General features: G+C 51.2%; 1 protein-coding gene and 1 non-coding gene across 13 annotated transcripts in view; one reads left to right on the forward strand and one right to left on the reverse strand.

The window, feature by feature from the left end:
• HIF3A (hypoxia inducible factor 3 subunit alpha) overlaps positions 1-26,972 on the forward strand; it is an 82,894-nt gene that overhangs the window by 22,625 nt on the left and 33,297 nt on the right. For 5 of the 12 annotated variants that reach the window (XM_034946873.3, XM_003817493.6, XM_055103327.2 and 2 more), the window contains exons 1-6: positions 13,637-13,716; positions 20,511-20,701; positions 21,857-22,002; positions 24,820-24,904; positions 25,262-25,374; positions 25,750-25,958. In XM_034946873.3, coding sequence (XP_034802764.2) covers positions 13,691-13,716; positions 20,511-20,701; positions 21,857-22,002; positions 24,820-24,904; positions 25,262-25,374; positions 25,750-25,958 — 770 coding nt within the window. In that variant the 5' untranslated portion in view covers positions 13,637-13,690. Of the gene's footprint in view, positions 1-13,636; positions 13,717-14,944; positions 15,132-20,494; positions 20,702-21,856; positions 22,003-24,819; positions 24,905-25,261; positions 25,375-25,749; positions 25,959-26,972 lie in introns of those variants that run through there. The other 7 variants (XM_024926765.4, XM_055103325.2, XM_055103326.2 and 4 more) reach the window with 6 other exon arrangements.
• LOC112437937 (U6 spliceosomal RNA) lies at positions 23,085-23,192 on the reverse strand. The gene has a single exon (XR_003026439.1). It is a non-coding gene; the product is annotated as a U6 spliceosomal RNA (small nuclear RNA).

A 26,972-nucleotide genomic window follows, 5' to 3' on the forward strand; every position in this document is an offset into this window, starting at 1 on the left:
TCTATTTATTTATTTGAGAACTACAGGTGCAGACTACAGGAGCGCAGCACCACGCCAGGCTAATTTTTTGTATTTTTAGTAGAGATGGGGTTTCACTATGTTGGTCAGTCTGGTCTCAAACTCCTGACCTTGTGATCTGCCCCCCTCGGCCTCCCAAAGTGCTGGGGTGACAGGTGTGGGTCACCACGCCCGGACTATTTTATTTATTTATTTATTTTGAGACAGAGTCTCACTCTGTCACCAGGCTGGAGTAAAGTGGCATGATCTCAGCTCACTGCAATCTCCACCTCCCAGGTTCAAGCAATTCTCTGGCCTCAGCCTCTGGAGTAGCTGGGACTACAGGCATGCACCACCATGCCTGGCTAATTTTTTTTTTCTTCTTCTTCTTATGCTTGTTTCCTATCAGCTGATTTTTGTATTTTTTGTAGAGACAGGGTTTTGCCATGTTGCGCAGTCTGGTCTCCAACTCCTGGGCTCAAGCGATCCACCTGTTTCGGCCTCTCAAAGTGCTGGGATGACAGGTGTGAGCCATCAGGCCCAGCCAGAGCCTAGAAGTTTAAGTCCAGCCTTGGCAACATAGTGAGAACCCATCTTTACAAAAAAACAATTTAAAAATTAGCCTGGTGTGATGGCATGCGTCTGTGGCCGCAGCTACTCTGGAGGCTGAGGCAGGAGGATTGCTTGAGCCCTGGAATTTGAGGCTGCAGTGAGCCATGATCACACCACTGCACTCCAGCCTGAGCAACAGAGTGAAAAAAAAAAAGGTGCAATGTTCTTGTTGTTTCTATCTAAGATGGCCTGCCATGATTGTTAACAGATTCTTCCTGTACAAGAGGACTTGAACAGGATACAGGAAACCCCTCCTTGCCAGAGCTATGCGTGCATCGCACAATGCCTGGAGTCCCTGGCTTCAGCCACTAATTACCGGAAGCTCCATAAGTTTGCAAATACCTCCCAGCTTCCAAGAGCTACTCACTGAGCCCTAAAAAAGGTGCCTGCAGGAGAGGTGAGGGTGCAGGGCCTGGGAGGGGCCCCTTGGCCACCCAGAGTCTGGAGAGAGTTTCTCCTCCTGGGAGACACTGAGGCCAACAGCAGGGGACTAGGGCCACAGTCTCCATCACACCGCTGTCCAGGGCAGTCACCTGCATCAGCATCAAGTAGACATCAGCATCTGCACAGGGAACCGTGATATATACGAGACCTTTGCATACATGCATGTGATGACCATAAACATGAGTTCAGCATTCAAGGTTTGTTTGTTTGTTTGTTTTTTGAGATGGAGTCTTGCTCTTTGCTCTTGTCACCCAGGCTGGAGTGCAGTGGCATGATCTCAGCTCACTGCAGCCTCCGCCTCCCGGATTCAAGTGATTCTCCTGCCTCAGCCTCCTAAGTAGCAGGGATTACAGGTGTACACCACCACCCCTGGCTAATTTTTGTATTTTTAGTAGAGACAGGGTTTCGCCATGTTGGCCAGGCTGGTCTCAAACTCCTGACCTTGTGATCCACCTGCTGCGGCCTCCCAAAGTGCTGGGATTACAGGCCTGAGCCCACACCCAGCCCAGCACTCACATTTTATTAAAGGCAGCTGCTCTTCTTTAAAGAACCCCAGTGTGTACAGGTGTCAGTATCAGTCACTATCAGCACCAACATGCGTCCACGTGCCGTCATCGGTAACCATGCTACTATCAAGGCACACCTAAGGCTAAAACACAGATCTTAACACGATGGCATGTACTGACACGTGTAGTTGTCAGAATTCACATGGGTGGATACTGACTTGTGTGTTGATGGCAGCTAGTGACATGACACCTGCCTGTGTGCCATTGACACATGCATAGGCATATATAGATGTGGGCACACACATCTGCACTGGGTGTGAAAGCGTCTATCTGAGCCCCATACATCCACCCTCCAGGCTGGAGCCCCTCAATGGGCTGAGGCCATTCTGATTAAGTTGTGTCCCGGTATCTGGCAGAGAACAGACGCATCATAAACGCTTGAATGAGGGCCAGGCTTGGTGGCTCATGCCTGTAATCCCAGCATTTTGGAAGGCTGAGGTGGGTGGATCACATGAGGTCAGGAGTTGGAGACCAGCCTCGCCAACATGGTGAAACCCCGTGTCTACTAAAAATACAAAAATTAGCCAGGCGTGGTGACGGGCACCTGTAATCCCAGCTACTCAGGAGGCTGAGGCAGGAGAATCCCTTGAAGCTGGGAGGCAGAGGTTGCAGTGAGCTGAGATAGGGCCATTGCACTCCAACCTGGGCAACAAGAGCAAAACTTCATCTCTAAAAAAATAAATAAATGCTAGAATGAGGCTGTGTGCAGTGTCTCACACCTGTAATCCCAGCACTTTGGGAGGCCAAGGTGGGAAAATTACTTAAGTCTGGGAGTTTGAGACTAGCCTGGGCAACATAGTGAGATATCTTCTCTATCTAATAAAAAAAAAATTAAATGCTTGAATGAACGAATAAATGGCAACAAATACTTTGAACAGACGAGGGCCAGGCACTGTGATAAGCACTCACATGCCTGATCTAATTAATCCATACCACAGTCTCTATGGGTAAGAACTAATGATCCCACTATACAGATGGGAAAAACTGAGTCATAAAGACAGGATGTAGCTTTCCCAAAGCCATATGCCACGTAAGTGACAGAGCCTGGATTTGACCCAGGTCTCTCAAACTCAAAAACTAATGTTCTTAATCACTGCCCCATCCTCGTTATGATGGGACAACCCTCTCTCCCAATTCCTGGATTCCTGGGACACACCACCAAACTCCTTCCAGTGCAGGCGCTCAGCAAGCTACAAGAAAGTAAGACAGCCTTTCATCATCAAAACAGAGGAGGCCAGGCGCGGTGGCTCACGCCTGTGGTCCCAGCACTTTGGGAGGCCGAGGCGGGCAGATCACGAGGTCAGGAGATTGAGACCATCCTGGCTAACACGGTGAAACCCCGTCTGTACTAAAAATACAAAAAATTAGCCGGGCATGGTGGTGGGTGCCTGTAGTCCCAGCTATTTGGGAGGCTGAGGCAGGAGAATGGTGTGAACCCGGGAGGCGGAGCTTGCAGTGAGCCAAGATCGCGCCACTGCACTCCAGCCTGGGTGATACAGCGAGACTCCGTCTGAAAAAAAAAAAAAAAAAAAAAACAGAGCAGAAAAGAGAGAAACTTTAAACCCAACGAAGCTCAGAAGTTCTGTGTCAGGGCTGGGTGAGGTGGCACATGCCAGTTATCCCAATGCTTTGGAAAACCAAGGTGGGAGGCCAGGATTTGAAGACCATCCTGGACAACACAGTGAGACCCCATCTTTACAAAATACAAATTAAAAAATTAGCCAGGCCCAGTGGCATGCACCTGTAGTCCTACCTACATGGGAGGCTGAGGTGGGAAAATCACCTGAGCCTGGGCAGTGAAGGCTGCAGTGAGCCATGATCACACCACTGCACTCCAGCCTGGGCAACAGAGTGAGATGCTGTCTCGAAATGATAATATTAAAGAACTACCTGAAAAAATAAAAAATTCAGTTCCTCAGTCACACTCACCACATTACAGGTGCTCAGTAGCCACATGGACAATTTAGATAAAGATCATTTCCATCATCATAGAAAGTTCTGTTGGACAGCATGGTCTAGCATGGGTGTCCAACCCTTTAAATGCAAGGACTCTTTTGCTTATCTTTTTTTTATTCATCTGTTTTTTGAGACAGGGTCTCACTCTGTGGCCCAGGCTGGAGTGCAATGGCATGATCTTGGCTCACTGTAACCTCCGCCTCCCGGGTTCAAGCGACTCTCCTGGCTCAGCCTCCTGAGTAGCTGCCACCACAGGCATGCGCCACCACACCCGGCTAATTTTTGCATTTTTGGTGGAGACGGGGTTTCTCCATCTTGGCCAGGCTGGTCTCAAACTCTTGGTCTCAAATGATACACCCACCTCCTTTTTTGCTTGTCTGTGGTAGTAGATATCACCAAAATTATACACAGACCTTTTGAGACAGAGTCTTGCTCTGTCGCCAGGCTGAAGTGCAGTGCCGCGATCTCAGCTCAATGCAACCTCCATCTCCTGGGTTCAAGCAATTCCCCTGCCTCAACCCTCAACCTCCCGAGTAGCTGGGACTACAGGTGCACACCACCATGCCTGGCTAATTTTTTGTATTTTAGTAGAGACAGGGTTTCACCATGTTGGCCAAGATGGTCTCCATCTCCTGACCTCAGGTGATCTGCCCGCCTCGGCCCCCCAAAGTGCTGGGATTACAGGCATGAGCCACCACGCCCAGCCATGGACCTTTTTTTTTAAGCCATCACCTATCATTAGGGTATTTTATGTGAGATCCAAGACAATTCTTCTGCTTCCAATGTGGCCCAGGGAAGCCAAAAGTTTGGGCACCCGTGATAGTCTACCCCAGTCTATATATGATCGATTCTTCTTTATGGCATGGTTTAACATATTCCTCTGTTCCCTGCCTTTCCTGTACACCAGTAGTTACACGTGGAAGCCGAATAATTTCAGGTTCAATTATTTTGGTGAAAATACTTCCTAGGTCTGCGTCCTTCCACCAGCAGACACATCAGGTCTCCTTGTCTTTATTGTGTGAGACTCACATCCTATTGGCCACAGGAAGTCACATGACCAAGCCTGACATCAGTGGGTCAGGGAATGTATTTGACATACTCAAGAGGACCTGTAAAGTCACATGGTACAGTCATGGATGTATAATTCTATAACAAGGAGGAAGTGGAGATTTGGAAACAATAATTCAAGCTACCATGAGGGCGTTTTGGTTTTGTTTTGTTTTGTTTTGTTTTTTAATCAAATGAACTTTTCAGAAATGACTCAGTCAGATGCGGTGGCTCACGCCTGTGATCCCAGCACTTTGGTGAGGCCGAGGCAGGCGGATCGCCTGAGGTTGGGAGTTCGAGACCAGCCTGACCAACATGGAGAAACCCCGTCTCTACTAAAAATACAAAATTAGCGGGGCATGGTGGGGCATGCCTGTAATCCCAGCTACTCGGGAGGTTGAGGCAGGAGAATCGCTTGAACCCAGGAGGCAGAGGTTGCAGTAAGCCGAGATCGCAGCACCGCGCTCCAGCCTGGGCAACAAGAGCGAAACTCTGTCTCAAAAAAAAGAAAAAGAAATGACTTACACCTGTAATCCTAGCACTCTGGGAGCTGAGGTGGGAGGATCGCTTGAGCCCAGGAGGTCCAGACCAGCCTGGGCAACATGGCAAGACCCTGTCTCTACAAATAATTTTAAAAATTAGCTGGGTGTGGTGGTCTGCGCCTGTGGTCCCAGCTACTCAGGAAGTTGAGGCAGGAGGATCACTTGAGCCCTGGTCAAGGCTGCAATGAGCTGTGTTCATGCTACAGTACTCCAGCCTGGGCGACAGAGCAAGATCCTCTCTCAAAAGAAGGAAATAAGCCAGATGCAGTGGCTCATACCTGTAATCCCAGCACTTTGGGAGGCCAAGGCAGGCAGATCACCTGAGGTCAGGAGTTCGAGACCAGCCTGGCTAACATGGTGAAACCCCGTCTCTACTAAAAATACAAAAATTAGCCGGACATAGTGGCGCACGCCTGTAATCCCGGCTACTCGGGAGGCTGAGGCACGAGAATTACTTGAATACGGGAGGCAGAGGTTGTAGTGAGCTGAGATCATGCCATTGCACTCCAGACTGGGCGACAGAGTGAGACTCCATCTCAAAAAAAAAAAAAAAAGGAAATGAAGGAAGGAGGAAGGAAGGAAGGGAAAGGAAGGGAAGAGGAAGGGAAGGAAGAGAGACAGAGAGAGAAGGAGAGGAAGGAAGGGAGGGAGGGATGGATGGACGGATGGACAGACAGACGGACAGACGGAACTAACTCTATGAGTCACAGAGAGGTTAAGTAATTTGTTCAAGGTTATGCAGCTGGTAAATGATGGGATTAGAATGCAGGCAGCCTGGCTCCAGAGCCCAGGATCCCAACTACTACACTATAGGAAAACATTGGAGCCCACTTAATGGGGTTGCTGTGACATTCCAATGTGAACAGGAATGCCAAGGGCTCAGGACAGCGCTTGGCACAGGACCTGTGCATCATGCTTGGAACTGGTGCTGTTTATTTCCATCACCTGATTCTGGGTTGGCCTTGGCTTAGGTTTGGAGGGATTTTCTGCCCCTGGCAGTGTTCCAGGGGTGGCAGCTGGACTTTTTAAATCCAAGGACCTTATTAGGAGTCAGAGTTGGGCAAGGGGAGACTGGAGATAAAATCCGATCACAAGAGGTAGCTATGAATAGGTCAGGAGCAATTCTCCCCAGCCTTGAGCAGTAGGGAGGATGAGTCAACAGAAGTGAACTCACCCTTCCTCCTTGTTATAGAATTATACATCCATGACTGTACCATGTGACTTTACATGTCTTCTTGAGTATGTCAAATACATTCCCTGACCCACTGAGGTCAGGGTTGGTCATGTGACTTCCTGTGGCCAATAGGATGTGAGTCACACCCAATAAAGACAACCAGACCTGATGGTAAGTAGAATATCCATGAAGATGTGCAGGAGACCATGGCCAGCAACACTGGCTTATCAGAATTGGGTTCATGCACAGTTCTGAGTTTTTGTTGCTGAACCCTCTTTCCATCAATAAGACAAGCATTTATTCCCCAGTATCCCAAGGCCTATGACTCCACCTCCAGGCTGCCACTCATAGGTGGAGCTCACCTGGCACCTGTGGCTGGAACATCTACTTATCACCTTTCCATGTGGCTCCTTGGGCTTCCTCACATCATGGCAGCTAGGTCCCAGGGGCTATGGGACCTAGCTAGATACGGTGCTTCATAGCTAGATACGTTGCTATGAAAAGTGTGGCAGATGACATTTCCTGGAAATGGTCACAGTAATATTTTGAGTCTCACATGCTCTCCCTTGTGGTAGCTTGCCCCTCCCATCAAAAGGCAGAGTATTTTCCTCTTCTTGAAGCTGGGCAGAACTTTGTGATTGCCTTGACAGAGGGGGAAAAAAGGGTTGGGGGGGGTGCAGAAGTGACACTATATGCCTGCGTGACTTCCAAGGCTAAGTCATAAGAGCAGACACGGCTTCTGCTTGTCCTTTCCCTTCCCTTCCCTTCTCTCTCTCAGCCTCCCTCTCCCTACCCCCTCCCCACCACTGGCCTCTGGGACCTAGCTGCCATGATATGAGGAAGCCCAAGCAGCCAGAGGGAAAGGTCACAAGTAGAAGTTCCAGCCACAGGGCCCAGGTGAGGTCCCAGCTGATAGGCAGCATCAACTGCCAGACAGATGAGTGAGAAAGCTTCAGATCATTCCAGTCCACAGCCTTTTAAGCCACCCCAAGGGGTGTCAAGTGCAGCAAAGATGAGCCATCCCTGCTGAGCCCTGCCCAGATTGCAGATCTGTGAGCAAAGCAAATCTTTTCATTGGGGTGGTTTGTAAACTAGGGAAGTTCCAGCTCTTTCCTAGTTGAAGACTTTTCCCTTCTTTAAAACCTAACTCAGGCCGGGCACAGTGGCTCATGCCTGTAATCCCAGCACTTTGCAAGGCCAAGGCAGTTGGATCACTTGAGGTCAGGAGTTTGAGACCAGCCTGGCCAACATGGCAAAACCCCATCTCTACAAAAAATACAAAAAAATTAGCTGGGTGTGATGGCGCACACCTGTAGTCCCAGCTACTCGAGAGGCTGAGACAGGAGAATTGCTTGAACTGGGGAGGTAGAAGTTGCAGTGAGCCAAGATTGAACCACAGCACTCCAGCCTGGGCAACAGAGTGAGAATCTGTCAGAAAACAAACAAACAAACAAACAAAAAACACCTAACTCAGATGTTGCTTTCCTGCTTAAAAGCCTCCCATGTTCCCATCTCCTTCAGAGTAAAAGCCGAAGTCTATACTTAATCTAAAAGATCCTTCCTACATGATCTGCCAATACCACGGTTTCCTGTCAACATTGACTCTCTGATCTCTTATCCCACTCTCCCCATCCACCCCTCTGCTCCAGCCACACTGGCCTCCTTGCTGATTCTTAAATTTACCAAACAAGTCCCACCTCAGGGCCTTTGCACTTGCTGTTCTCCCAGCTCAGAAGGCTCTTCCCCCAGAACTCTATATAGCTCCCACCTCATGATCAGGTCTTTGCTCAAATGTCATCTTCTCAATAAGCCCTTCCATGACCACACTATTTAAAATTACAACTCCCCCTCCCTCCCCACAAAATAAATCACTTCCCGTCCTTATTCCCTGGGTTCCATTTCTGCAGAGCACTTAGCATAATCTAATGGATTGCATATTTCACTTATGTTTCTTGTGTATAATCTGTCTGCCCAACTAGAGTGTAAGTTCCATGAGGGCAGGTGAGGGATCTCTATCTGTCTTGGTCACTGCTGTATCCCCGGTGCCTACAACAGTGCCAGGCATATGTTCACCACTCTGTGAATATTTGTTGGTATAAATGGAAGGAATGAATGGATTAATGGGTGCATATATTGTTGGAAGAATAGATCCAAGGGAAAGAAAAGAGGAGGGTAACAGGAAAAGAGCCCAACTCACCCTAAAAACATGAAGGCTTCCATTTGCCAAAGGCAGAAGATACTTTAAAAAAAAATCTTATCTCCACAACCAGATGATCAACCAACTAATCAATCACTCTCCAAACCATGTCCCTCTTGCCTCCTAAACATTTCTTGTTTCTTCCAACATTTTATTATGAGCAATTTCAGGCATGCAGAAAAGTTGAAGGATTTTACAATGAACACCCTTTCCCCAATCACCTAGACTCCACTCTAAACATTTTACTGTATTTGCTTAATTATATTTCTATACACTTATCCATCCCTCCATCCATCCCTCCATCCCTCCATCCTTCCATCCACCCATTACTCCATCCATCCATCCCTTACTCCATCCATTCATCTCTCCTTCCATCCATTACACCACCCATCCATCCATCCATCCATCCATTACACCATCCATCCACCCAACCATCCATCCATCCATTTATCCACCCCTCCATCCATCCCTCCATCCATTCATCCCTCCATCCATCCATCCATTACTCCATCCATTCATCCATCCATCCATCCATCCATCCATCCATCCATCCCTCCAGCTTAGTTTTGATGCAGTTCAGTGAAAGTTGCAGACACCAGTACACTGCCCCCTAAGTCCTTCAGAGTGTCTATCGGTATTTGTTTACTATTCTTTATTTTCTATTTTGAAGTACAGTTTACATACAAGATGTGCAAATCTGAAGTGTGCCATTCACTGAGTTTTGACAAATTCATATACCCGTATAACGCAAACTTCTGTCAAGATAAAGAAGCACTCCCCTGATGTTTTTTCCACTATACATGAGCCTTACTTGTTCTGGAACTTCATTTAAATGAAATTGCATAATACGTTCTTTACTGTGTCTAGCTTTTTTCGTTCATCATAAGGTTTTTGAGAGTCATCCATGATATATGTGTATCAATACTTCATTTTTTTTTTCTTGGTGATAGTATTCACTGCATGGGCATACCACAATTTGCTTATCCATTCTACTAATGATGAACCTCAATATCTCTTCAATCCATCCCCTTTCCTTCATCTCCATGGCCCCTTCCCTGGCCCAGGCATCTCTTCTTTACACCCAGGTCTCCACTCCAGCCCAGCCTCCTTCTTGCTCTCTGATCTCTAATCTCACTCCCTGTCATCCACCTTCCAGAGGATTTTGTTTTGTTTTGTTTCGTTTTGTTTTGTTTTTTAATACAGGGTCTCTGTCACCCAGGCTGGAGTAAATGGCAGGATCATAGCTCACTGCAGCCTCAACTTCCTGGATTCAATCAATCCTCTTCCCTGAGCCTCCTGAGTAGCTGAGACTACAGGTGCATGCCACCATGCCCAGCTAATTTTTAAATTTTTTAAAGAGATGGGCTCTCACTATGTTGCTCAAGCTTGTCTCAAACTCCTGGCCTCAAGCAATCCTCCTGCCTTGGCCTCCCAAACCTGGGATTACAAGTGTGAACTACCACACCCAGCTCCCAGAGGAATCCTTATCAGGCACATGTTGTGTTCTGTCCTGCTCAAAACTTGGCCATGGCTCCCCAGTGCTCCCTGGGGAATGCCCGAGATTCTTTAATGGCTTTCAGACTTGGTTTGATCTCACCCCGACGCACCCCTCCACCATCACTTCCCATCTCCTCTCTTTATACTCCAGGCTGCAACCACTGTCTACCTGTCAGTTCCCTCAATGTGCCAAGCTCTCTTTTGCCTCCAAACTGTTGTATTATCTTCCCTTTGCCTACAATATTTTTCCCCCAGCCCTCTCATTCATGTATTTATTTATTTTACAGATGAGGTCTCACTCTGTTGCCCAGACTGGAGTGCAGTGGCACAATCATAGCTCATTGCAGCCTCCAGCTCCTGGGCTCAAGCAATCCTCCCGTCTCAGCCTCCCAAGTAACTGGGACTATAGGTGCACATCACCATGCCTGGCAAAGTTAAAAAAAAAATTAAGAGATAGAGGCCGGGTGCAGTGGCTCATGCCTCTAATCCCAGCTCTTTGGGAGGTTGAGATGGGCGGATCACCTGAGGTCTGGATTTTGAGACCATTCTGGCCAACATGGTGAAACCCCGTCTCTACTAAAAATACAAAAATTAGCCAGGCGTGGTGTCGGATGCCTGTAATCCCAGCTACTAAGGAGGCCAAGGCAGGAGAATTGCTTGAACCTGGGAGGCAGAGGTTGCAGTGAGCCAAATCGCACCAATGGACTCCAGCCTAGGCGACAAGAGCAACACTCAGTCTCAAAAAATAAATAAATACATACATAAATAAAATAAAAATTAAGAGATGGGATCTTGCTATGTTGCCCAGGCTGGTCTCAAACTCCTGGCCTCAAACGATCCTCCCCCTTCAGCCTCCTGAGTCATTGAGATTACAGGTCAGAGCCACTGCACTCGGCTGTCCCCAACCCTCTCTCTGCTTGCCTCACTGTTATTCCTTCTTAAGTCTGCATCCAAATGCCCCTTCCACAATAAACCTTTCTGACAGCCCCGACAGGGTGGGTAAGGTGCTTCCACCAAGCTCCCACAGTTCCTGGCAGCTCAGACCACTCTACAATTTAATATTAAAAGGTCTTAAATTCCCACTTAACTTCAGTTCCAGGTACAAAACTTGTTTCTTCAGACAAACAAGAACATATCCTTTAGCAAAAATTGGAAATCATTTTAACGGACACATTTCCCTTATTGCCTTAGCTGCTGGGAACCTCTGAGCAAAGTTTAACGCTAACCTACATCACAGAGAGACACCTGTTGCATCTCTGTATGTAAAGTGTTAGTTCTATTTTAATGTTTGTTGAAATAGTGCCAGCTTTTCTTGGGCACTGTAAATCCCTCCGATTGGCTCTCTGCTACGACTCCCTCATACCAAAATCAATGAGTTCTTCCACTGAATCTATCATCCAACTACTGCCCCCTCCAAACTCTTCCAACACACCCACTGGAACTCTCGTTGCCTTGTTAACAACCACTCCCTTTCCTCAGTTTCTCCCTTGAACATTTCTTCTACCCCATGTCCTTACCTAAACCCTAAGAAGCTCTAAGAACAATGCTTCCTCTGCAGCCCCTTCTACTATTTATTTATCTATTTAGAGACAGAGTCTTACTCTGTCACTCAGGCTGGAGTGCAATGGCATGATCTTGGCTCACTGCAACCTCTGCCTCCTGGGTTCAAGCGATTCTCCTGCCTCAGCCTACCGAGTAGCTGGGATTACAAGGGTGTGCCACCACACCCAGCTAATTTTTGTATTTTTAGTAGAGATGGGGTTTCACCATGTTGGCCAGGCTGGTCTTGAACTCCTGACCTCAGGTGATCTGCCTGCCTCAGCCTCCCAAAGTGCTGGGATTACAGGCGTGAGCCACCATGGCCGGCCCCCCTTTATAATTCAGACTGCTCCTTTTCTAACATCCCACCTGCCTCCACACTGAGGGTTGAAAGCTGATTTCTCTATCAAGATTCTTTTGGGTGCAAGTATCTAAAATCCATTCAAACGAATCTAAGCACAAAGCAAATAAGGCAATAGTGAATGAAGCAATATTTGACAAAAGCAACAGCAAAAAAAAAAAAAAAAAAAAAGCCCATTGTGGGTTTCATTTGAAAATCCAAGAATTAAACTGGAGTTCAGGTATGGCTGGATCCAGGCACTCAAGTGCTGGTGTCAAAACTGCCTTTCACAATCGTTCATTTCTGCACAATCTCTTTTGCACTGAACCTCATCTCATAAAGCCTCTCCTCTCTTTGTGGCAGTGTGAGCCCCATCTGCTGCATCTGCCCAGCAATTCCAGCAGACATAGAAAATCCTCTTTCCTAATGGTTTCAGCAAATGTCTCAGGGTTGATTCTCATTGGGCTAAATTAGGAAACGTGCCTTCCCTGAACCAATCACTGTGGCCAGGGAAGCAGACTCAACTGATTAGCCAGGTTTGGATCCTATGTCCATCCCTGGAGCTGGCGAAGGCAGAGCAGTGGCCAAGCCCTATTCAAATTAAATAGATGAAGAGGACAGAGAAGTGGTTTCCCAAAAGAAAACAGAGTGGGGAACTGGCGTGAGCCGGGGAGCCGTGTGGATTCCTGGAGGAAGAGTGTGCTAAGCTGTGGGAACAGCAAGTGCAAAGGCCCTAAGGTGAGCAACTTGCCTGGCAAGTTCAAGGTTCAACAAGGCCACTTCTGCTGTAGTATCCTCTTCCCTGCCAACCAAATCCAGAATAGTGGTCCAACACACACACACACACACACACACACACACACACACACACACACACACACTCTGTTCCTTATCCAACTGTAATGCTTTCACCCTTGCTTGGTATCTTTGTACTTCTCCCTTCATAGTCGACTAGTTAAAAAAAATACATTTCTCGGCTCTTTTTTGAAGTAGTGTGATTGAGTTAAAACATATTTACTTGACATAAGCTTAATTATTCATCAGTGGGAACCTGAAAAGTGAGTCAGAGAGGCCAAGAGGTTAGGGTGGAGTAGAGGGGGTAGGGAAGGTAAGCTGGGGTGCAGAGGGTGCAGACTGGAGGAATGGGGGCGAGGTGGGGTATGGGACTGGGGTGGCAGGGAGGGGCTGGGGAGTGAGAGAGAAGGGTAGGTGCCAGAGGGCCAGGGACTGTGGAACTGGTTTGGGGTTGGGAGTTGGGGGGTGGGGAGGGGATGTGGGGTACTCTGTGAATACCTTAGAAGGGATAGAGGAGGCAGGGCTAGGGGTTTGGAAGGGGTGGGATTGGAGGTCAGAGGGGCCCAACTGGGGTTAGGAAATGGAAAGGTGAGAAGAGGTGGGGGTTAGAGGCTGGGGACTGGGGTCCCGAGAGCAGAGTGAACTGAGTGGGTTCAGAAGAGTACTGGCGTTGGCACTTCAGAGGCTGGACTAGAGAAGGCGCGTTCAGCCGACGGTGCGGGATACACTGCCGAGGAAGTCCGCGGCGAGGGGCGTGGTTGGGGGGTGTGTATTACACGGTATCCCCCCCCCCCTTGCCTTTCCAAGTCTTTTCCTCTGGTTCCGCCCCCTTTTCAGGAGTGACATACCTTCGCCCAATCAGAGCCGCGGGCCTGGCGCGGCACAGCCAACCGAGCGGCTTGGGGAGGAGCTGGGGAGGGGGCTCGCAAGGCCGGGGAGGGGGCTAGGGGCCTCCGAGGGCTCCGGAGCGGCGACTGGCGAGCCATGGCGCTGGGGCTGCAGCGCGCAAGGTACTGAAGTTCGGGGGCAGGAGTTCTGGGCATTGGGGGGCTCTCCTCCTGGAGACCCCTGAGCTGGATTGTTGGGGCGGGGGTGGTTCGCGGGTGCGAGCCAAGAACGCCCCGGGGCGCGCAGTTAGAGGCACATCCCCACCGCACTCTCCACCCTTAGGGACTGCAGGGGTGGGGGATTCCCTACGTCTCTGGCTGCCCCGCCCCTCTGGCCAAGAGCGGCTTCGGGGTTCCCGATTTCTCGCTACCCAAGGCTCATTTACCCTCCTGGTTGGGGGTGGAACTTGGGATTCCTGATAAATTAGGGGTGATTGCATTTGAGCAGTCCCCAGGCTTCTGCGGGAGATATTCGCCCTCCACATATTGATCCCTCTGGCCTCTGAACCCCCCAAAATTGAGGGTATTCTTTGCCACCAGGTGCCTGGGATCCTCGGTGATATGGGATACCCCTAAATGGAGCCTTCCCACATATAGGGAGTCCCTTGGAATGGCATTCAGCTCCTGAGTTCAAGAGAGGAGAGATCTCCTCTAATAGTATGCTTCCTGACACAGTCTCCTAAACATTGGGTTTCCCTAGAAATGGGCAGAGGGGAGCCCCTTTCAGAAGCCGTCTGGGACCCTTCCCAAGAGACTTTTTGTATCCTTTCAAAAGCCAGAGTCACCCCCTTAAATAACAGGGAAACAAGCTGGACCCACTTCCCAAAGTCCAGCCCCTCATCTCACCCCTGCACCCCCATCCTGAGAGACAGGGGAGCCTCATCCAAGCTTTATTTTGGGGAGACTCCATGGCGGGGTGCTGTGAGCCTGCAGGCTGTGATGGGAGCGCCCCCTGCCGCAGTACTCAGATGGGGTCATCCCGGGCAGAGGGTGGGTTTCTGGGTTCACTTGCCCAGCAGGTGCAGCTCTGCTGGAACACAGGGGAACCTGTGCCCTGGGGCCGCTGCCGGGGGGGGTCTTATCTGGCCATGTTCCCATGGGACCCTGGAAAATGTTCTAGGTCCTCAGCTTTCCCTGTCCAATGTGAGGCACCCAGTAAGCCTCACCCCCTTCCCTCCTCCCTGGCTTCTCAGGCCTGATTGGATCCGTGCACACCCCATGTTTCTAACCCCCCCCCATCCTCTCCCCTGTCCCCCTCTCTATTCCAGGCCCTGGCTCTGGGCCTAACAAGGAACTCTATCCCACCCCTTTTGGGCCAGCTGTCGTCCCGCCCCTCTCAGCGCCCCCTCCTGGCTGGGTGGGGGCCCCTCTTGGCTGAGCTCGGGTGCCCCCCCTCCCCACCCAAGGCCGGCCCTTTCCTGTGGAGTCATCTCACCGCCGCGCGCACCCACTCGTAACTCGCACCCGGGTCCTGGCTGCGCCGCATCCCCTCCTGCACCCCCTGGATGGCCCTTCAGCCAACGGGGGCCTGGGCGATGGTGAGTGGGCCCCCAACACCCCCTTTCCCCCTTCCCTTCCTCTAGCTGGGGCTGGCTGCCATCCCACTGTGGCCAAGGATGCTCTTGGGAAGTCCCTGGTGGGTACGGCTTGCAGCCCAGAGTGCCCAGTGAGGTAGTATTCCCGGAGAAGATAGGATTTTGGGGACCAGCACCCTACCAGATTACCATGTCCTTGAGAACAGGCAGAGTCGGGGGGCAGACAGACTCCCCCAGACCCCCATGCCAAGTCCCTTTGCAAACCCAAACCCTGCCTCTGGTCTCTCAGGACACCTCTCTGCAATGCCAAGAGGCATCCTTGCCCAGCTACAACCTAAGCCCCCACCCACCAAATCCTCTGTGCTTTTTGTAAGACGCCCCCCCCCAATACCCAGCTGGGTGTCAGAATAGAAAAGCCCAGAAGTAGCCCTGAATGTGGGCAGGGACTGCCTGCTTTTATTATGCCTTCCTCATGGGTGGCAAATTCTTCAGGGCAGGGAAGAGGTGAACTTCTCTCCTTCCTGGTTGGAGGGGGGCACTGGGCCCCAACCCCCATTCTCAGGCCTCACCCTGAGCCCGCCAAGCCCTGGCCCCACCCCCTGTTCTTGGCTGGAACACGGAGGAAGGGTGGCAGGGTTCCAGCTGCACGTCCCAAGCTGGGCAGAGTGCCAGGGGGCTGGACCAGGACTGGGCATGGGGCCAGCTGGGGCGATCTGGAGGCAGCAGGGGTGTGACGGGGGAAGGGACGGAGGCTGCTAGGCAAAAGAGGGGCAGGGCAGGGGCCTCTTGGGTGGGGGGCACACCTGCCAAGAGCACAGGCCCCAAAGACAGGGTTCAAATCCCATCTCACCCACTTCCTGGTGGTGTGGAATTGTGTCAGTGACTGCCGCTCTGAGCCTCACTTTCAGATCCTGGAAATACGGGCAGGCCGGGTACGGTGGCTCAGGCCTGTTATTCCAGCACTTTGGGAGGCTGAGGTGGGTGGATTGCTTGAGTTCAAGACCAGCCTGGGCAACATGGCAAAATCTCATCTATACTAGAAATACTCAAATTAGCCAGGCATGGTGGTGAGTGTCTGTAGTCCCAGCTACTCAGGAGGCTGAGGTGGGAGGATGGCTTGAGCCTGAGAGGCAGAGGTTGTAGTGAGCCAAGATCAGGCCGCTGCACTCCAGCCTGGACAACAGAGCCGGACCTTGTCGCAAAAAAAAAAAAAAAAAGAAAACTGGGTATCACATTCCCTTTCCACCACCCCAGATCAAGATGAGGAGCCAGTAGTGAGGAAGCAGACGGTGGGGGGCGGGACACCCAACAGGTGTGCCACAAACTGAGCTCAAGTCAGAGTAGACAGACCTGGCTTGAATCCTGTCTCTGCTACTAAAAGCTGTGTGGCTTCAGTTTCATCACCTCTTTGGGCCTGCTTCCTCATCCGGAAAATGGGGAAAGTCATTGCAGGAACATGGTCGGATTCACTGAGAAGTGGTTGAACATAGTTCAGTGTCGATGGAGGGCGCTGGGTTACTTGGGCTGGGGATGCCATTGCTCCAAATCTCAGTTTCTGCCTCTTTAAAAGGAGAGATCACTTCTCCTGCTCAATAGGGTAGTAGTAAGGACTTAATGGGTTCTCTAGCTCCGTGAGTGTTCAACACACCAATGCTATCATTATTACAGTATCACTGTTATTTAGTCCTCCTTTTAAGATGCTTGTGTAAAAACCATGTATGTAATTGCATGCACACACCACACTATGGGGCGTGTAGAGTAATCCACAGGTTACTCTAAAGCCCAAGAAGCTCCTAAGCCCATGCTTTCCATCTCTGATACGCACAGAGGGAGAACAGTAAGTCTAACCTTGGCCGGGCGCGGTGGCTCATGCCTGTAATCCCAACATTTTGGGAGTCTGAGGCAGACAGATCACCTGAGGTCAGGAGTTCGAGACCAGCCTGGCCAACATAGTGAAACCCTGTCTCTACTAAAAATACAAAAATTACCCAGGTGTGGTGGCAGGAGCCTGTAATCCCAGCTACTCAGGAAGCTGAGGCAGGAGAATCGCTTGAAACTGGGAGGCAGAGGTGACAGTGAGCCAAGATCAAGCCACTGCACTCCAGCCTGGGCAACAGAGCAAGATTACGTTCACACAGCTTATAAGCAGTCACATAGCTTGTAAGTAGTGGAGCTTGTAAGTAGTAGCTTATAAGTAGTGGAGTTTATAAGTAGTAGAGTCAGGATTGGAACCCTGAGCCAGAGGAACTAGCCCCCAGTCTGTGTAATGGGAAAGACCCACACTTCCCAGTAGAACATCCAGAGGGCAGGCTGGGAGCTGAAAGGAGGGTCCCTCCGCAGCCACCAGCTGGCTCCTTCTATGGAAGAAGCAGCCCAGCCACAGAGGATTACAGAGCCCAGCTGCCTGGGAGGTGGGGCGTTGGCCCCACCTCCCTGCCAGTTCCCACTCCCTGTTCCCTCTGTCGGGCCCCCAGCTCCGTGAGGCCCTCTCGCCCCCACCCTCTGGGCAGGAAGACAAACAGGGCTGGAACAGAACAGGACGGAATGTCCTCTCAGGCAGGCAGGACTGAGGCCCCTGCCCCCACCAGCCAGGAGGGAGGGGACGGGGACAGGGGCCGTATCTCCCCTGCTCCAACCCTCCATCCAAACTGCCCCTTTCTGTGCCTCCCTCCCTGCTGTACTGAGGATTTTATTTTCCTTCTGTCTCCAGACAGGAAAATATCCCCTTGCCCTGGGGGGTGGGGCCACAGGTCTCTTGCCTGAGGCTGGGGTTGATGCCACCCCAGAAGCACCCTCTGCTCTTGAATTTAAGAAGGGACAGTGTCCCCTCCTAGAGGTTCTGCTTCCCTCGGATGGGTCCCAAGGAGGGGATGAGAAAAAGCCTGAAGACTGGAAACTCACCGCCCAGATTCAAATCCCAGCTCGGCCAGTTGTTGGCTTTGGGGCTTCTTGGGCAAGGACTTCACCTTTCAGAAGCTCAGTTTCCCCACTGTAAAGTGGAAGTTTAAAATGCCCCCCTCCGCCGGGCATGGTGGCTCACGCCTGTAATCCCAGCACTTTGGGAGGCTGAGGTGGGCAGATCACTTGAGGTCAAGAGTTCGAGAGCAGCCTGGCCAACATAGCGAAACCCCATCTCTACTAAAAATACAAAAATTAGCCGGGTGTGGTGGCAGATGTCTGTCATCCCAGCTACTCGGGAGGCTGAGGCAGGAGAATTGAACCCGGCAGGCGGAGGTTGCTGTGAGCCAAGATCGTGCCATTATACTCCAGCCTGGCTGACACAGCGAAACTCCGTCTCAAAAAAAAAAAAAAAAAATTAAAAATTAAAAATTAAAAAATAAATACAAAATAAAATGGCTCCCTCCTAGGGGTCCCCTGAGGATTGGATAAATACATGTAGAATATATAGTACAGTGGCAAGCACATAAATGCTTAGCAAATGACCGCTGCCTATTACTAATAGTAATATTTATCAATATAAATATAGATGAGACTATATATACCATATACTACACTAGATTATATATACAATATAGTAGATGTAATACATCATATAATAATTTTTTATTTTGCCTATTTTTGTTAATTTGCTTTTTGTCTTTTTTTTGTTTTTTGTTTGTTTGTTTTGAGACGGAGTCTCACTCTGTCACCCAGGCTGGAGTACAGTGGCGCGATCTTGGCTCACTGCAACCTCCACCTCCCAGGTTCAAGCGATTCTCCTGCCTCAGCCTTTCGAGTAGCTGGGACTACAAGGCGCCCACCACCACGCCCAGCTAATTTTTTGTATTTTTAGTAGAGACGGGGTTTCACCATGTTAGCCAGGATGGTCTCGATCTCCTGACCTCGTGATCCGCCCGCCTCAGCCTCCCAAAGTGCTGGGATTACAGGCGTGAGCCACCGCGCCCGGCCTGTTTTTTGTCTTTTTTTAGAGACGGAGCCTTGCTGTGTCACCCAGGCTGGAGTGCAGGGGCACAATCATGGCTCACTGTAACCTCAAACCTGGGTTCAAGTGATCCTCTGTCTCACCCTCCCAAATTATAGCCGCTTCCGGCTATAATTTTGTATGAAAGTAAAGAGGCCGGGCGTGGTGGCTCACACCTGTAATCCCAGAATTTGGGGAGGCCAAGGTGGGAGGATCACTTGAGTTCAGGAGTTCAAGACCAGCCTGGACAACAAAATGACACACTGTCTCTACAAAAAATACAAAAATTAGCTGGGCGTGCTGATACGCACCTGTGGTCCCAGCTACATAAGCGGCTGAGGCTGGAGGATGGCTTGAGCCTAGGATATTGAGGCTGCAGTGAGCCATATTCATGCCATTGCACTCCAGCCTGGGCAACAGAGCGACAGCCTGTCTCAAAAGAAAAGAAAGAAAAGAAAAGAGAAACTTTGGGTTCAGACAGACCTGGAGTTTGAATTTGAAGACAGTGGCAGAAACAGGGAGAAGAGCTAAAATTCTGGACATAAACCCAGGCCCATAGAGAGAGAGAAAATTTGAGAATTTAGGTAGACCATTGTTTAAAGGCAGGCTTCCCTATTTGTGGGCAGGCACTGCACCTCTCTGAGCCTCGGTGTCCTCATCTGTTCAATGGGACGTTATCAACTTCCTTCTGGGTTGCCTGAGCATTAGGCGGGTTAATATAAGTTTCGCACTTGGCACTGGGAGTGACAAAATAGTAAAAGCTGGATAAGTGGCAGATATTTCTGATAAAACGACACTTATTCTTCCAACCCCACATGCAAAATGTAGGTATTTGAAGTGGATTACAGGGCAGGGTGAGTGGTAAACAGAACAGGTTGCTTTGCTGTGTCACCCTGGCGGGTCCCTGCCCCTCTTAGGGCCCCTGTTGGTGGTTCGTCGTTAGACTTTGAGATCTATGTTCCAAGATTCACAGGACGGTTCAGTTGAGGGAAAAGGGCAGAGGAGGAGATTCTGGGAAACTGCAGGGCAGGAGGCCTGGGAGGCTGTAGGCCTCTCCTTCGTGGGCCCTCCCTCCTCTGGCCCCTGGCCAGCTCAGCCAGCCCCCTCCCAGCAGGGGCCCTCCCTGTCCCCCAGGCGTCCCTAGCCCGGGAAATAAACTGCAGATAAGTCAGGGAGGGGACAGAGCGGCCCTAGGCGCGCCACAGAGAGGAGCGAGGCGCCGGAGGCACCATGGACTGGCAAGACCACAGGTAAAATCAGGGCTAGGAAGGGCTCCACAGTGTAGCCCTTCCAGGCCCAGGGAGCGCCGCGAACTCGACAGGGCCACACATTGAGGCCTGCGCAGCCGCGGCCCAGCACTCCACGAGCCCCGGCCCCACGTGGCAGCTCCCCACGTGCTCGTCCCGTCCTCCTTTTCTCTTTCCCGAGTCACCACCAGTGAATGCTGCCCATGCCCTCAGGTCGACCACGGAGCTGCGCAAGGAAAAGTCCCGGGATGCGGCCCGCAGCCGGCGCAGCCAGGAGACCGAGGTGCTGTACCAGCTGGCTCACACGCTGCCCTTCGCCCGCGGCGTCAGCGCCCACCTGGACAAGGCCTCTATCATGCGCCTCACCATCAGCTACCTGCGCATGCACCGCCTCTGCGCCGCAGGTGAGCCCCGCCCGCGGGAATTCCCGTCTTAGTCAGGCCCCGCCCACGGAAAAAAACTACATCCCAGGGAGGCCCCTCCTCCGGGAAGCCTTATTCTGACAAAGCCCCGCCCCCTGGTGACGTTTTTTCGGCGGAGCCCCACCCCCTGGAATCGACTTCCCCGGGGAGGCCCCGCCCCCTTTGAGTTCCTGGCCTGCTGGGAGTCCCGCCCCCTTCGAAGTCTATCACTTGTGAGGCCCCGCCCCTGGAACGCGCCCTTTGGAAGCCCCGCCTCCTTAGGACTCAGAAAATCCGCTAACCCTTCAACTCTTATGATTTGGTCCTCTAGGAGACTCTCCCAGATGGATAGGCCCTGGTCTCTCATAATATATCCACTGGGAGGCTGCGCCGCCCAACTTTTCGTTACTGTATCTGAGACTCCCTTGTCCCTTCCCCACCCCTCTAGTTCTACATCACTTGTTCTCTTAGTAGGCATCTCCTTGAATTTCTACCCAGTTAGAATTGCATCCTGCAGCGAGCTTTGCCACGCACGTGCACGCGCGCGTGCACACACACACATACACTCACACATAAACCCCGTGGAATCCCAGGACCCTGAAAGCGGGGGAAGTAGCGTTATTCTCTGGGAGGCTCTGTCCATTTGACTTCCCTGCCCCATAGCATTTTACTTTTCTTGGAGGCTTTACCCCCTTAGAAGTCTGTTCCCTGGGAGTCCCTGCTTCTCTAGAGTTCTGTCCCTCTGGAAGGTCCTGCCCTCCATGAGTTTTGAACCCCTTCGAGGCTTCCCCCTCAGCTCTATATTACAATTCCCCTTAGGCCCTGGCCCCTTCATATTTTGACCCTGGGGAGTTCCATCCACTTAGAATTCTGTCCTCCTAGGAGGCCCACCCACATCCTTAGAATTCTGTTCCCTTGGGAGACTCCTACTTCCTTAGAATTCTGCCACCCTGCGAGGCCCTGCTTCTAATTCCAGTGCTTCTTGGTCCTGCTTTCTTCCTTGGGAATCCAGGCCACTAGGATGTACCCCCACTTCCTTGGGGGTGCATGTAAGTTTCTCTGAATGAGGAAAGGCAGAGGGAGGCTAGCCCAGGGTCAGTCCATAATTCAGTCCATAACTGACTAGAGATGCCCCCATCCCCCTGCCCCGGGCACCAGGGGAGTGGAACCAGGTGGGAGCAGGGGGAGAACCACTGGATGCCTGCTACCTGAAGGCCCTGGAGGGCTTCGTCATGGTGCTCACCGCCGAGGGAGACATGGCTTACCTGTCGGAGAATGTCAGCAAACACCTGGGCCTCAGTCAGGTGAGAGGAGCTCCTTGCTCTGTGCCTGGCCCTGTACTGGTGATGCTGGGGATACAGTGGTGACCAGGACAGCCATAGCCCTACCTTTATGGGATTCACAATACAAAGGGGATATAGGTATGTCACTAGACAGGAAGACCCAGAATGGTCAGGGCTGGGATGGGACAGTCTAGGGGGCTGTGAGAGCACAGGGGTGGGGTGTACCTGACCCAGCCTGAGTGGGAATGGAGGGCTTCCTGGAGGAGAATACATCTGAGCTGAAATCTGAAGAACTTAGCCGGTCAAAGGGTATGGAGAATGGATGGGATCAGTGAAGATCAGGAATGTACATGACAGAGGGAACAGAGGAGGCAAAGGCCAAGAGGTGAGGAAAACAAAAACAGAATAATTTGGGGAAATAAAGTTGGCCACGTGCAGTGGCTCACACCTGTAATCCCAGCACTTTGAGAGGCCAAGATGGGAGGATAGCTTGAGTTCAGGAGTTCAGTGTTTCACCTGGGCAACATGGCAAAACCCTGTCTCCACCAAAAATACAAAAAATTTGCCAGATGTGGTGGCACATGCCTGTGGTCCCAGCTACTTGGGAGGCTGAGGTGGGAAGATCACGTGAGCCTGGGAGGTGGAAGTTGCAGTGAGCCAAGATCGCACCAGTACACTCCAGCCTGGGTGACAGAGCAAGACCCAGTCGCAAACAAACAAACAAAAAAATAAAATAAAAAGTTTATCCTCCTAGGTGCAGAGTGCAATAGGAGAAGCTGAGAGACAAAAGGCTAGAGAGGTCATCAGGGTAGACTGTGGCCAAATTTAAGGCCAAATTATCTTTATCTCCAGGGCCCTGGGGAGCTATAGAAGGATTTTAAGCAGTGGAGAGGTTGTGCCAGAAAGGTAGAATCAGATTTACATTTTTGAAAGATCCTCTAGGTACGGCATGGAGGTAGATTTGGAGGGAGTGAGATCAGAGGTTGAAAGATCAGCAATGGGTAGATGCCAATCTCAGGTGGGAGAAGAGGAATAGGGGCAAGGACCATGGGGATGGAAAGATAGGAATAAGAGACATTTAGAAAGTAGAACTTACTTTTTTAATTAACATGGAAGGCTTCATGCATTTGCATATCATCCTTGTGCAGAGGCCATGCTAATCTTCTCTGTATTATTCCAATTTTTAGCATACATGCTGCCTAAGCAAGCATAGAAAGTAGAACTAACTTTAATTCATCCTTACAGCAAGGCCTAGAAGAAAGTTCCCATTCTTTTTTCTATCTCACATAAATGGGCTCCATAGTTGGTATCTGTTCCTTTTCTCTGGCTCGTTACCCCACTCCTGGTACTAATTTCTCTGTTAGTGTGAGTGAGCTTTTTGGACCCAGAGAGATGAATGTCCCGAGGTCCCAAAGCTAGGAAGTGGCACAGCCAGGATTCGACTCCAGCTACAAGAGATGTTGTCAGAGGAGCGAGATCTCCCTCTTTCCCTATTCACCAGCACCAGCACCATTCACATGGTGAGCCAATAGGGTCCACCTTCATCTGTGTCCCCTCCTCCCAGCACCAGGCTCATTTCCTAAATTGAAATGAAGAGTTGGGTTTTCTGCCTGCCAGAAAAGTGTGATTTGAATGGAGTCTCATCTCGGGGCCTTGCGCTTACTATTCCCTCTTTCTAGAATACTCTTACTCCAGAGGGCCATAAGGCCACCTCACTTGCTTTGTTCAGCAGTTTTTTTAAATGTCACCTCTTCAAAGAAACTGTCTAGACCACTCTGTCTAAAGCAGCCTCCCATCATTGCGTTACCTTGTACTGCTTTTGTTTTCTTCATGTTACTTGTTATATTGTTGTTATTTGTTCTTTCATTCACTGTCTGTCTCACCCCACTGGCCAGTAAGCTCTTCAAGGCAGGGATTTGTGTGTGCGGTCACCGTGTCCATACCATTTAGAAGAGCCAGGTGCAGTAGCTCCCACCTATAATTCCAGTACTTTGGGAGGCCAAGGTGGGAGGATCACTTGAGCTCAGGAGTTTGAGACCAGCCTGGGCAACATGGTGAGACCCCCATCTCTACAAAAAAATTTGTAAAAATTAGCCAAAAGCTGGATGCGGTGGCTCACACCTATAATCCCAGCACTTTGGAAGGCCAAAGTAGGCAGATCACTTGAGGTCAGGAGTTCGAGACCAACCTGGCCAACATGGTGAAACCCTGTCTCTACTAAAAATACAAAAATTAGCCGGGTGTGGTGGCACATGTCTGTAGTCCCAGCTACTCGGGAGGCTGATGTGGGAGAATCACTTGAACCAGGGAGCTGGAGGTTGCAGTGAGCTGAGATCACACCATTGCACTCCAGCCTGGGCAACAGAGCGAGACTCCATCTCAAAAAAAAAAAAGAAAAGAAAAAAATAGCGAGGTGTGGTGGCGTGTGACTGTAGTCCCAGCTACTGAGGAGGCTGAGGTGGGAGGATCAGATCGCTTGAGCCCAGGAGGTTGAGGCTGCAGGAAGTCATGATCGCACCACTGCCCCGCTGCATTCCAGCCTGGGCAACAGAGCAAGACCTGTCTCAAAAAATAGATAGATAGACAGATAGGTAGACAGACAGACAGACAGACAGATAGATAGATAGATAGATAGATGAGGGCCTGGCATTTGGTATGTACTGAATAAATGCTTGCTCAGTGGGTGGATGGATGGATGGATGGACAAATGGATGGATAAATGAATGGGGAGACTGGTGAAATCATCCAGGCTCATGAATTGGAGCAGGGGAATGAGGATGGGATGGAGGAGATGGGTCAGAAGCCCTGGTAGACCCCCACCCCTCTCATCCCTGGCAGCTGGAGCTCATCGGACACAGCATCTTTGATTTCATCCACCCCTGTGACCAAGAGGAGCTTCAGGACGCCCTGACCCCCCAGCAGAGTGAGTTCCCTGGAGGCCTCTGTCCCCACCATACAGAGGAGGAAGCTGAGGCTCCACCCCTCCCTCAGCATATCCCCACCTCCTGTGGAACACCAGACTAAGACAAGTAGGAAGAGGAGAGATGGCCCTGCCCTGGGGTCTATGGGGACAAAGACCCTGCCCTGCGGGGGTCTGAGGGGACACAGCCCTGCCCTGGGGGGTCCGAGGGGACACATACTACCCCTGGGGGACCCTCTCTGGTTCCAGGTCCCAATTGTTGGGATGGAGCTGGGGAGGCCTGAGCAGCCAGGGTGCCGGAGGGCACTGGGCCTGTGTGTAGCTGCCTGTGACCTCCCCGCTGCCCCCGGGCCTCCCCAGCCCTGTCCAGGAGGAAGGTGGAGGCCCCCACGGAGCGGTGCTTCTCCTTGCGCATGAAGAGTACGCTCACCAGCCGCGGGCGCACCCTCAACCTCAAGGCGGCCACCTGGAAGGTGCGTGGGGCCGGGCCAGAGGAGGGCGGGGACGCTGGGGCTGGGTGTGAGCCCCGAAAGATCTTGAAGGGTGCCGGAGTCCAGGCATCTCCTGGGCTGGGGACCCTGCGGGGCTCACTCAGGTCAGGTCTAGCGGGTCTCAGGGCATCGAGGAGCATGGGTGTCTGTGGAGTTGGGACCTGGGGCTCCTGTAAGCTCTCTTAGGATGGGTTCCTATGGGCCTGGGGCTGGGGATCCTCAGTCCCTTTGAACCTGGAGTCTTCATGGGGTTGGAATCTCAGCTCCCTGATGGGCCCTGAGGATGCATCTTCCAACCCCGTGGGTGGTCTCAGGCCCAGAGGCACCACTGCCTTGTCCCCTCATCTCGGCCCCCAGGTGCTGAACTGCTCTGGACATATGAGGGCCTACAAGCCCCCTGCACAGACTTCTCCAGCTGGGAGCCCTGACTCAGAGCCCCCACTGCAGTGCCTGGTGCTCATCTGTGAAGCCATCCCCCACCCAGGCAGCCTGGAGCCCCCGCTGGGCCGAGGGGTCTTCCTCAGCCGCCACAGCCTGGACATGAAGTTCACCTACTGTGACGACAGGTGGGCAGGGGCCCCCTCTTCCCTCTGCCCAAGTTCAAGTGCTGTTTCCCTCCCCACCTCCACACCCCCGCATTTCTCTCTCTCCTTCTCTCTCTCTCTCTCACTTCATCCATCTCTCTCCCTCTTTGTGTGCCTGCCTGTCTCTGAATTTTCTACGTGCCTTTTATATCTTTTCTTTTTTTGTAAAAACGCTGCCTTGCCATTTGCCCAGACTGCTCTCAAACTCCTGGGCTCAAGCCATCCTCCCACTTCGGCCTCCCAAAGTGTTGGGATTACAGGTGTGAGCCACTGCACCTGGCCTCCTTTTATCTTTCATTCTCTTTCTGTCTCTGAGTCTTTCTCTTAGTGTCTGTCTCTCTTTGTCCCTTTTCTTAAATGAGTCAATTTGTGTCAAGCAGTTAATATGGTGCCCAGCACACAGGAAGCATTCAATAAATTGTCAATAGGCCAGGCACAGTGGCTCACACCTGCAGTACCAGCACTTAGGGAGGCCGATGCGGGAGGATTGCTTGAGACCAGGAGTTCAAGACCAGCTTGGACAACATAGGGAGACCCTGTCTCTACAAAAAAATTAGCCAAGTGGGGCCGGGTGCAGTGGCTCATACCTGTAATCCCAGCACTTTGGGAGGCCAAGGTGGGTGGATCACCTGACGTCAGGAGTTCAAGACCAGCCTGGCCAACATGGTGAAACCCCAACTCTACTAAAAATACAAAAATTAGCTGGGCGTGGTGGCGCATGCCTAAAATCCCAGCTACTCGAGAGGCTGAGACTGGAGAATTGCTTGAGCCCGGGAGGCGGAGGTTGCAGTGAGCCGAGATTGCACCATTGCACTCCAGCCTAGGCGACAGAACAAGACTCCGTCTCGAAAAAAAAAAAAAAAAAAAATTTGTCAGGAGGGTGGCATATTCCTTTAGTCCCAGCTACGCAGGAGGCTGAAGTGGGAGGAATAATTGAGCCCAGGAGGTTGAGGCTGCAGTTAGCCATGATTGCACCATTGCACTCCAGCCTGGGCA

The sequence above is a fragment of the Pan paniscus genome, chromosome 20 (genome assembly GCF_029289425.2).
Source record: "Pan paniscus chromosome 20, NHGRI_mPanPan1-v2.0_pri, whole genome shotgun sequence".
Taxonomy (NCBI): Eukaryota; Metazoa; Chordata; class Mammalia; order Primates; family Hominidae; genus Pan; species Pan paniscus.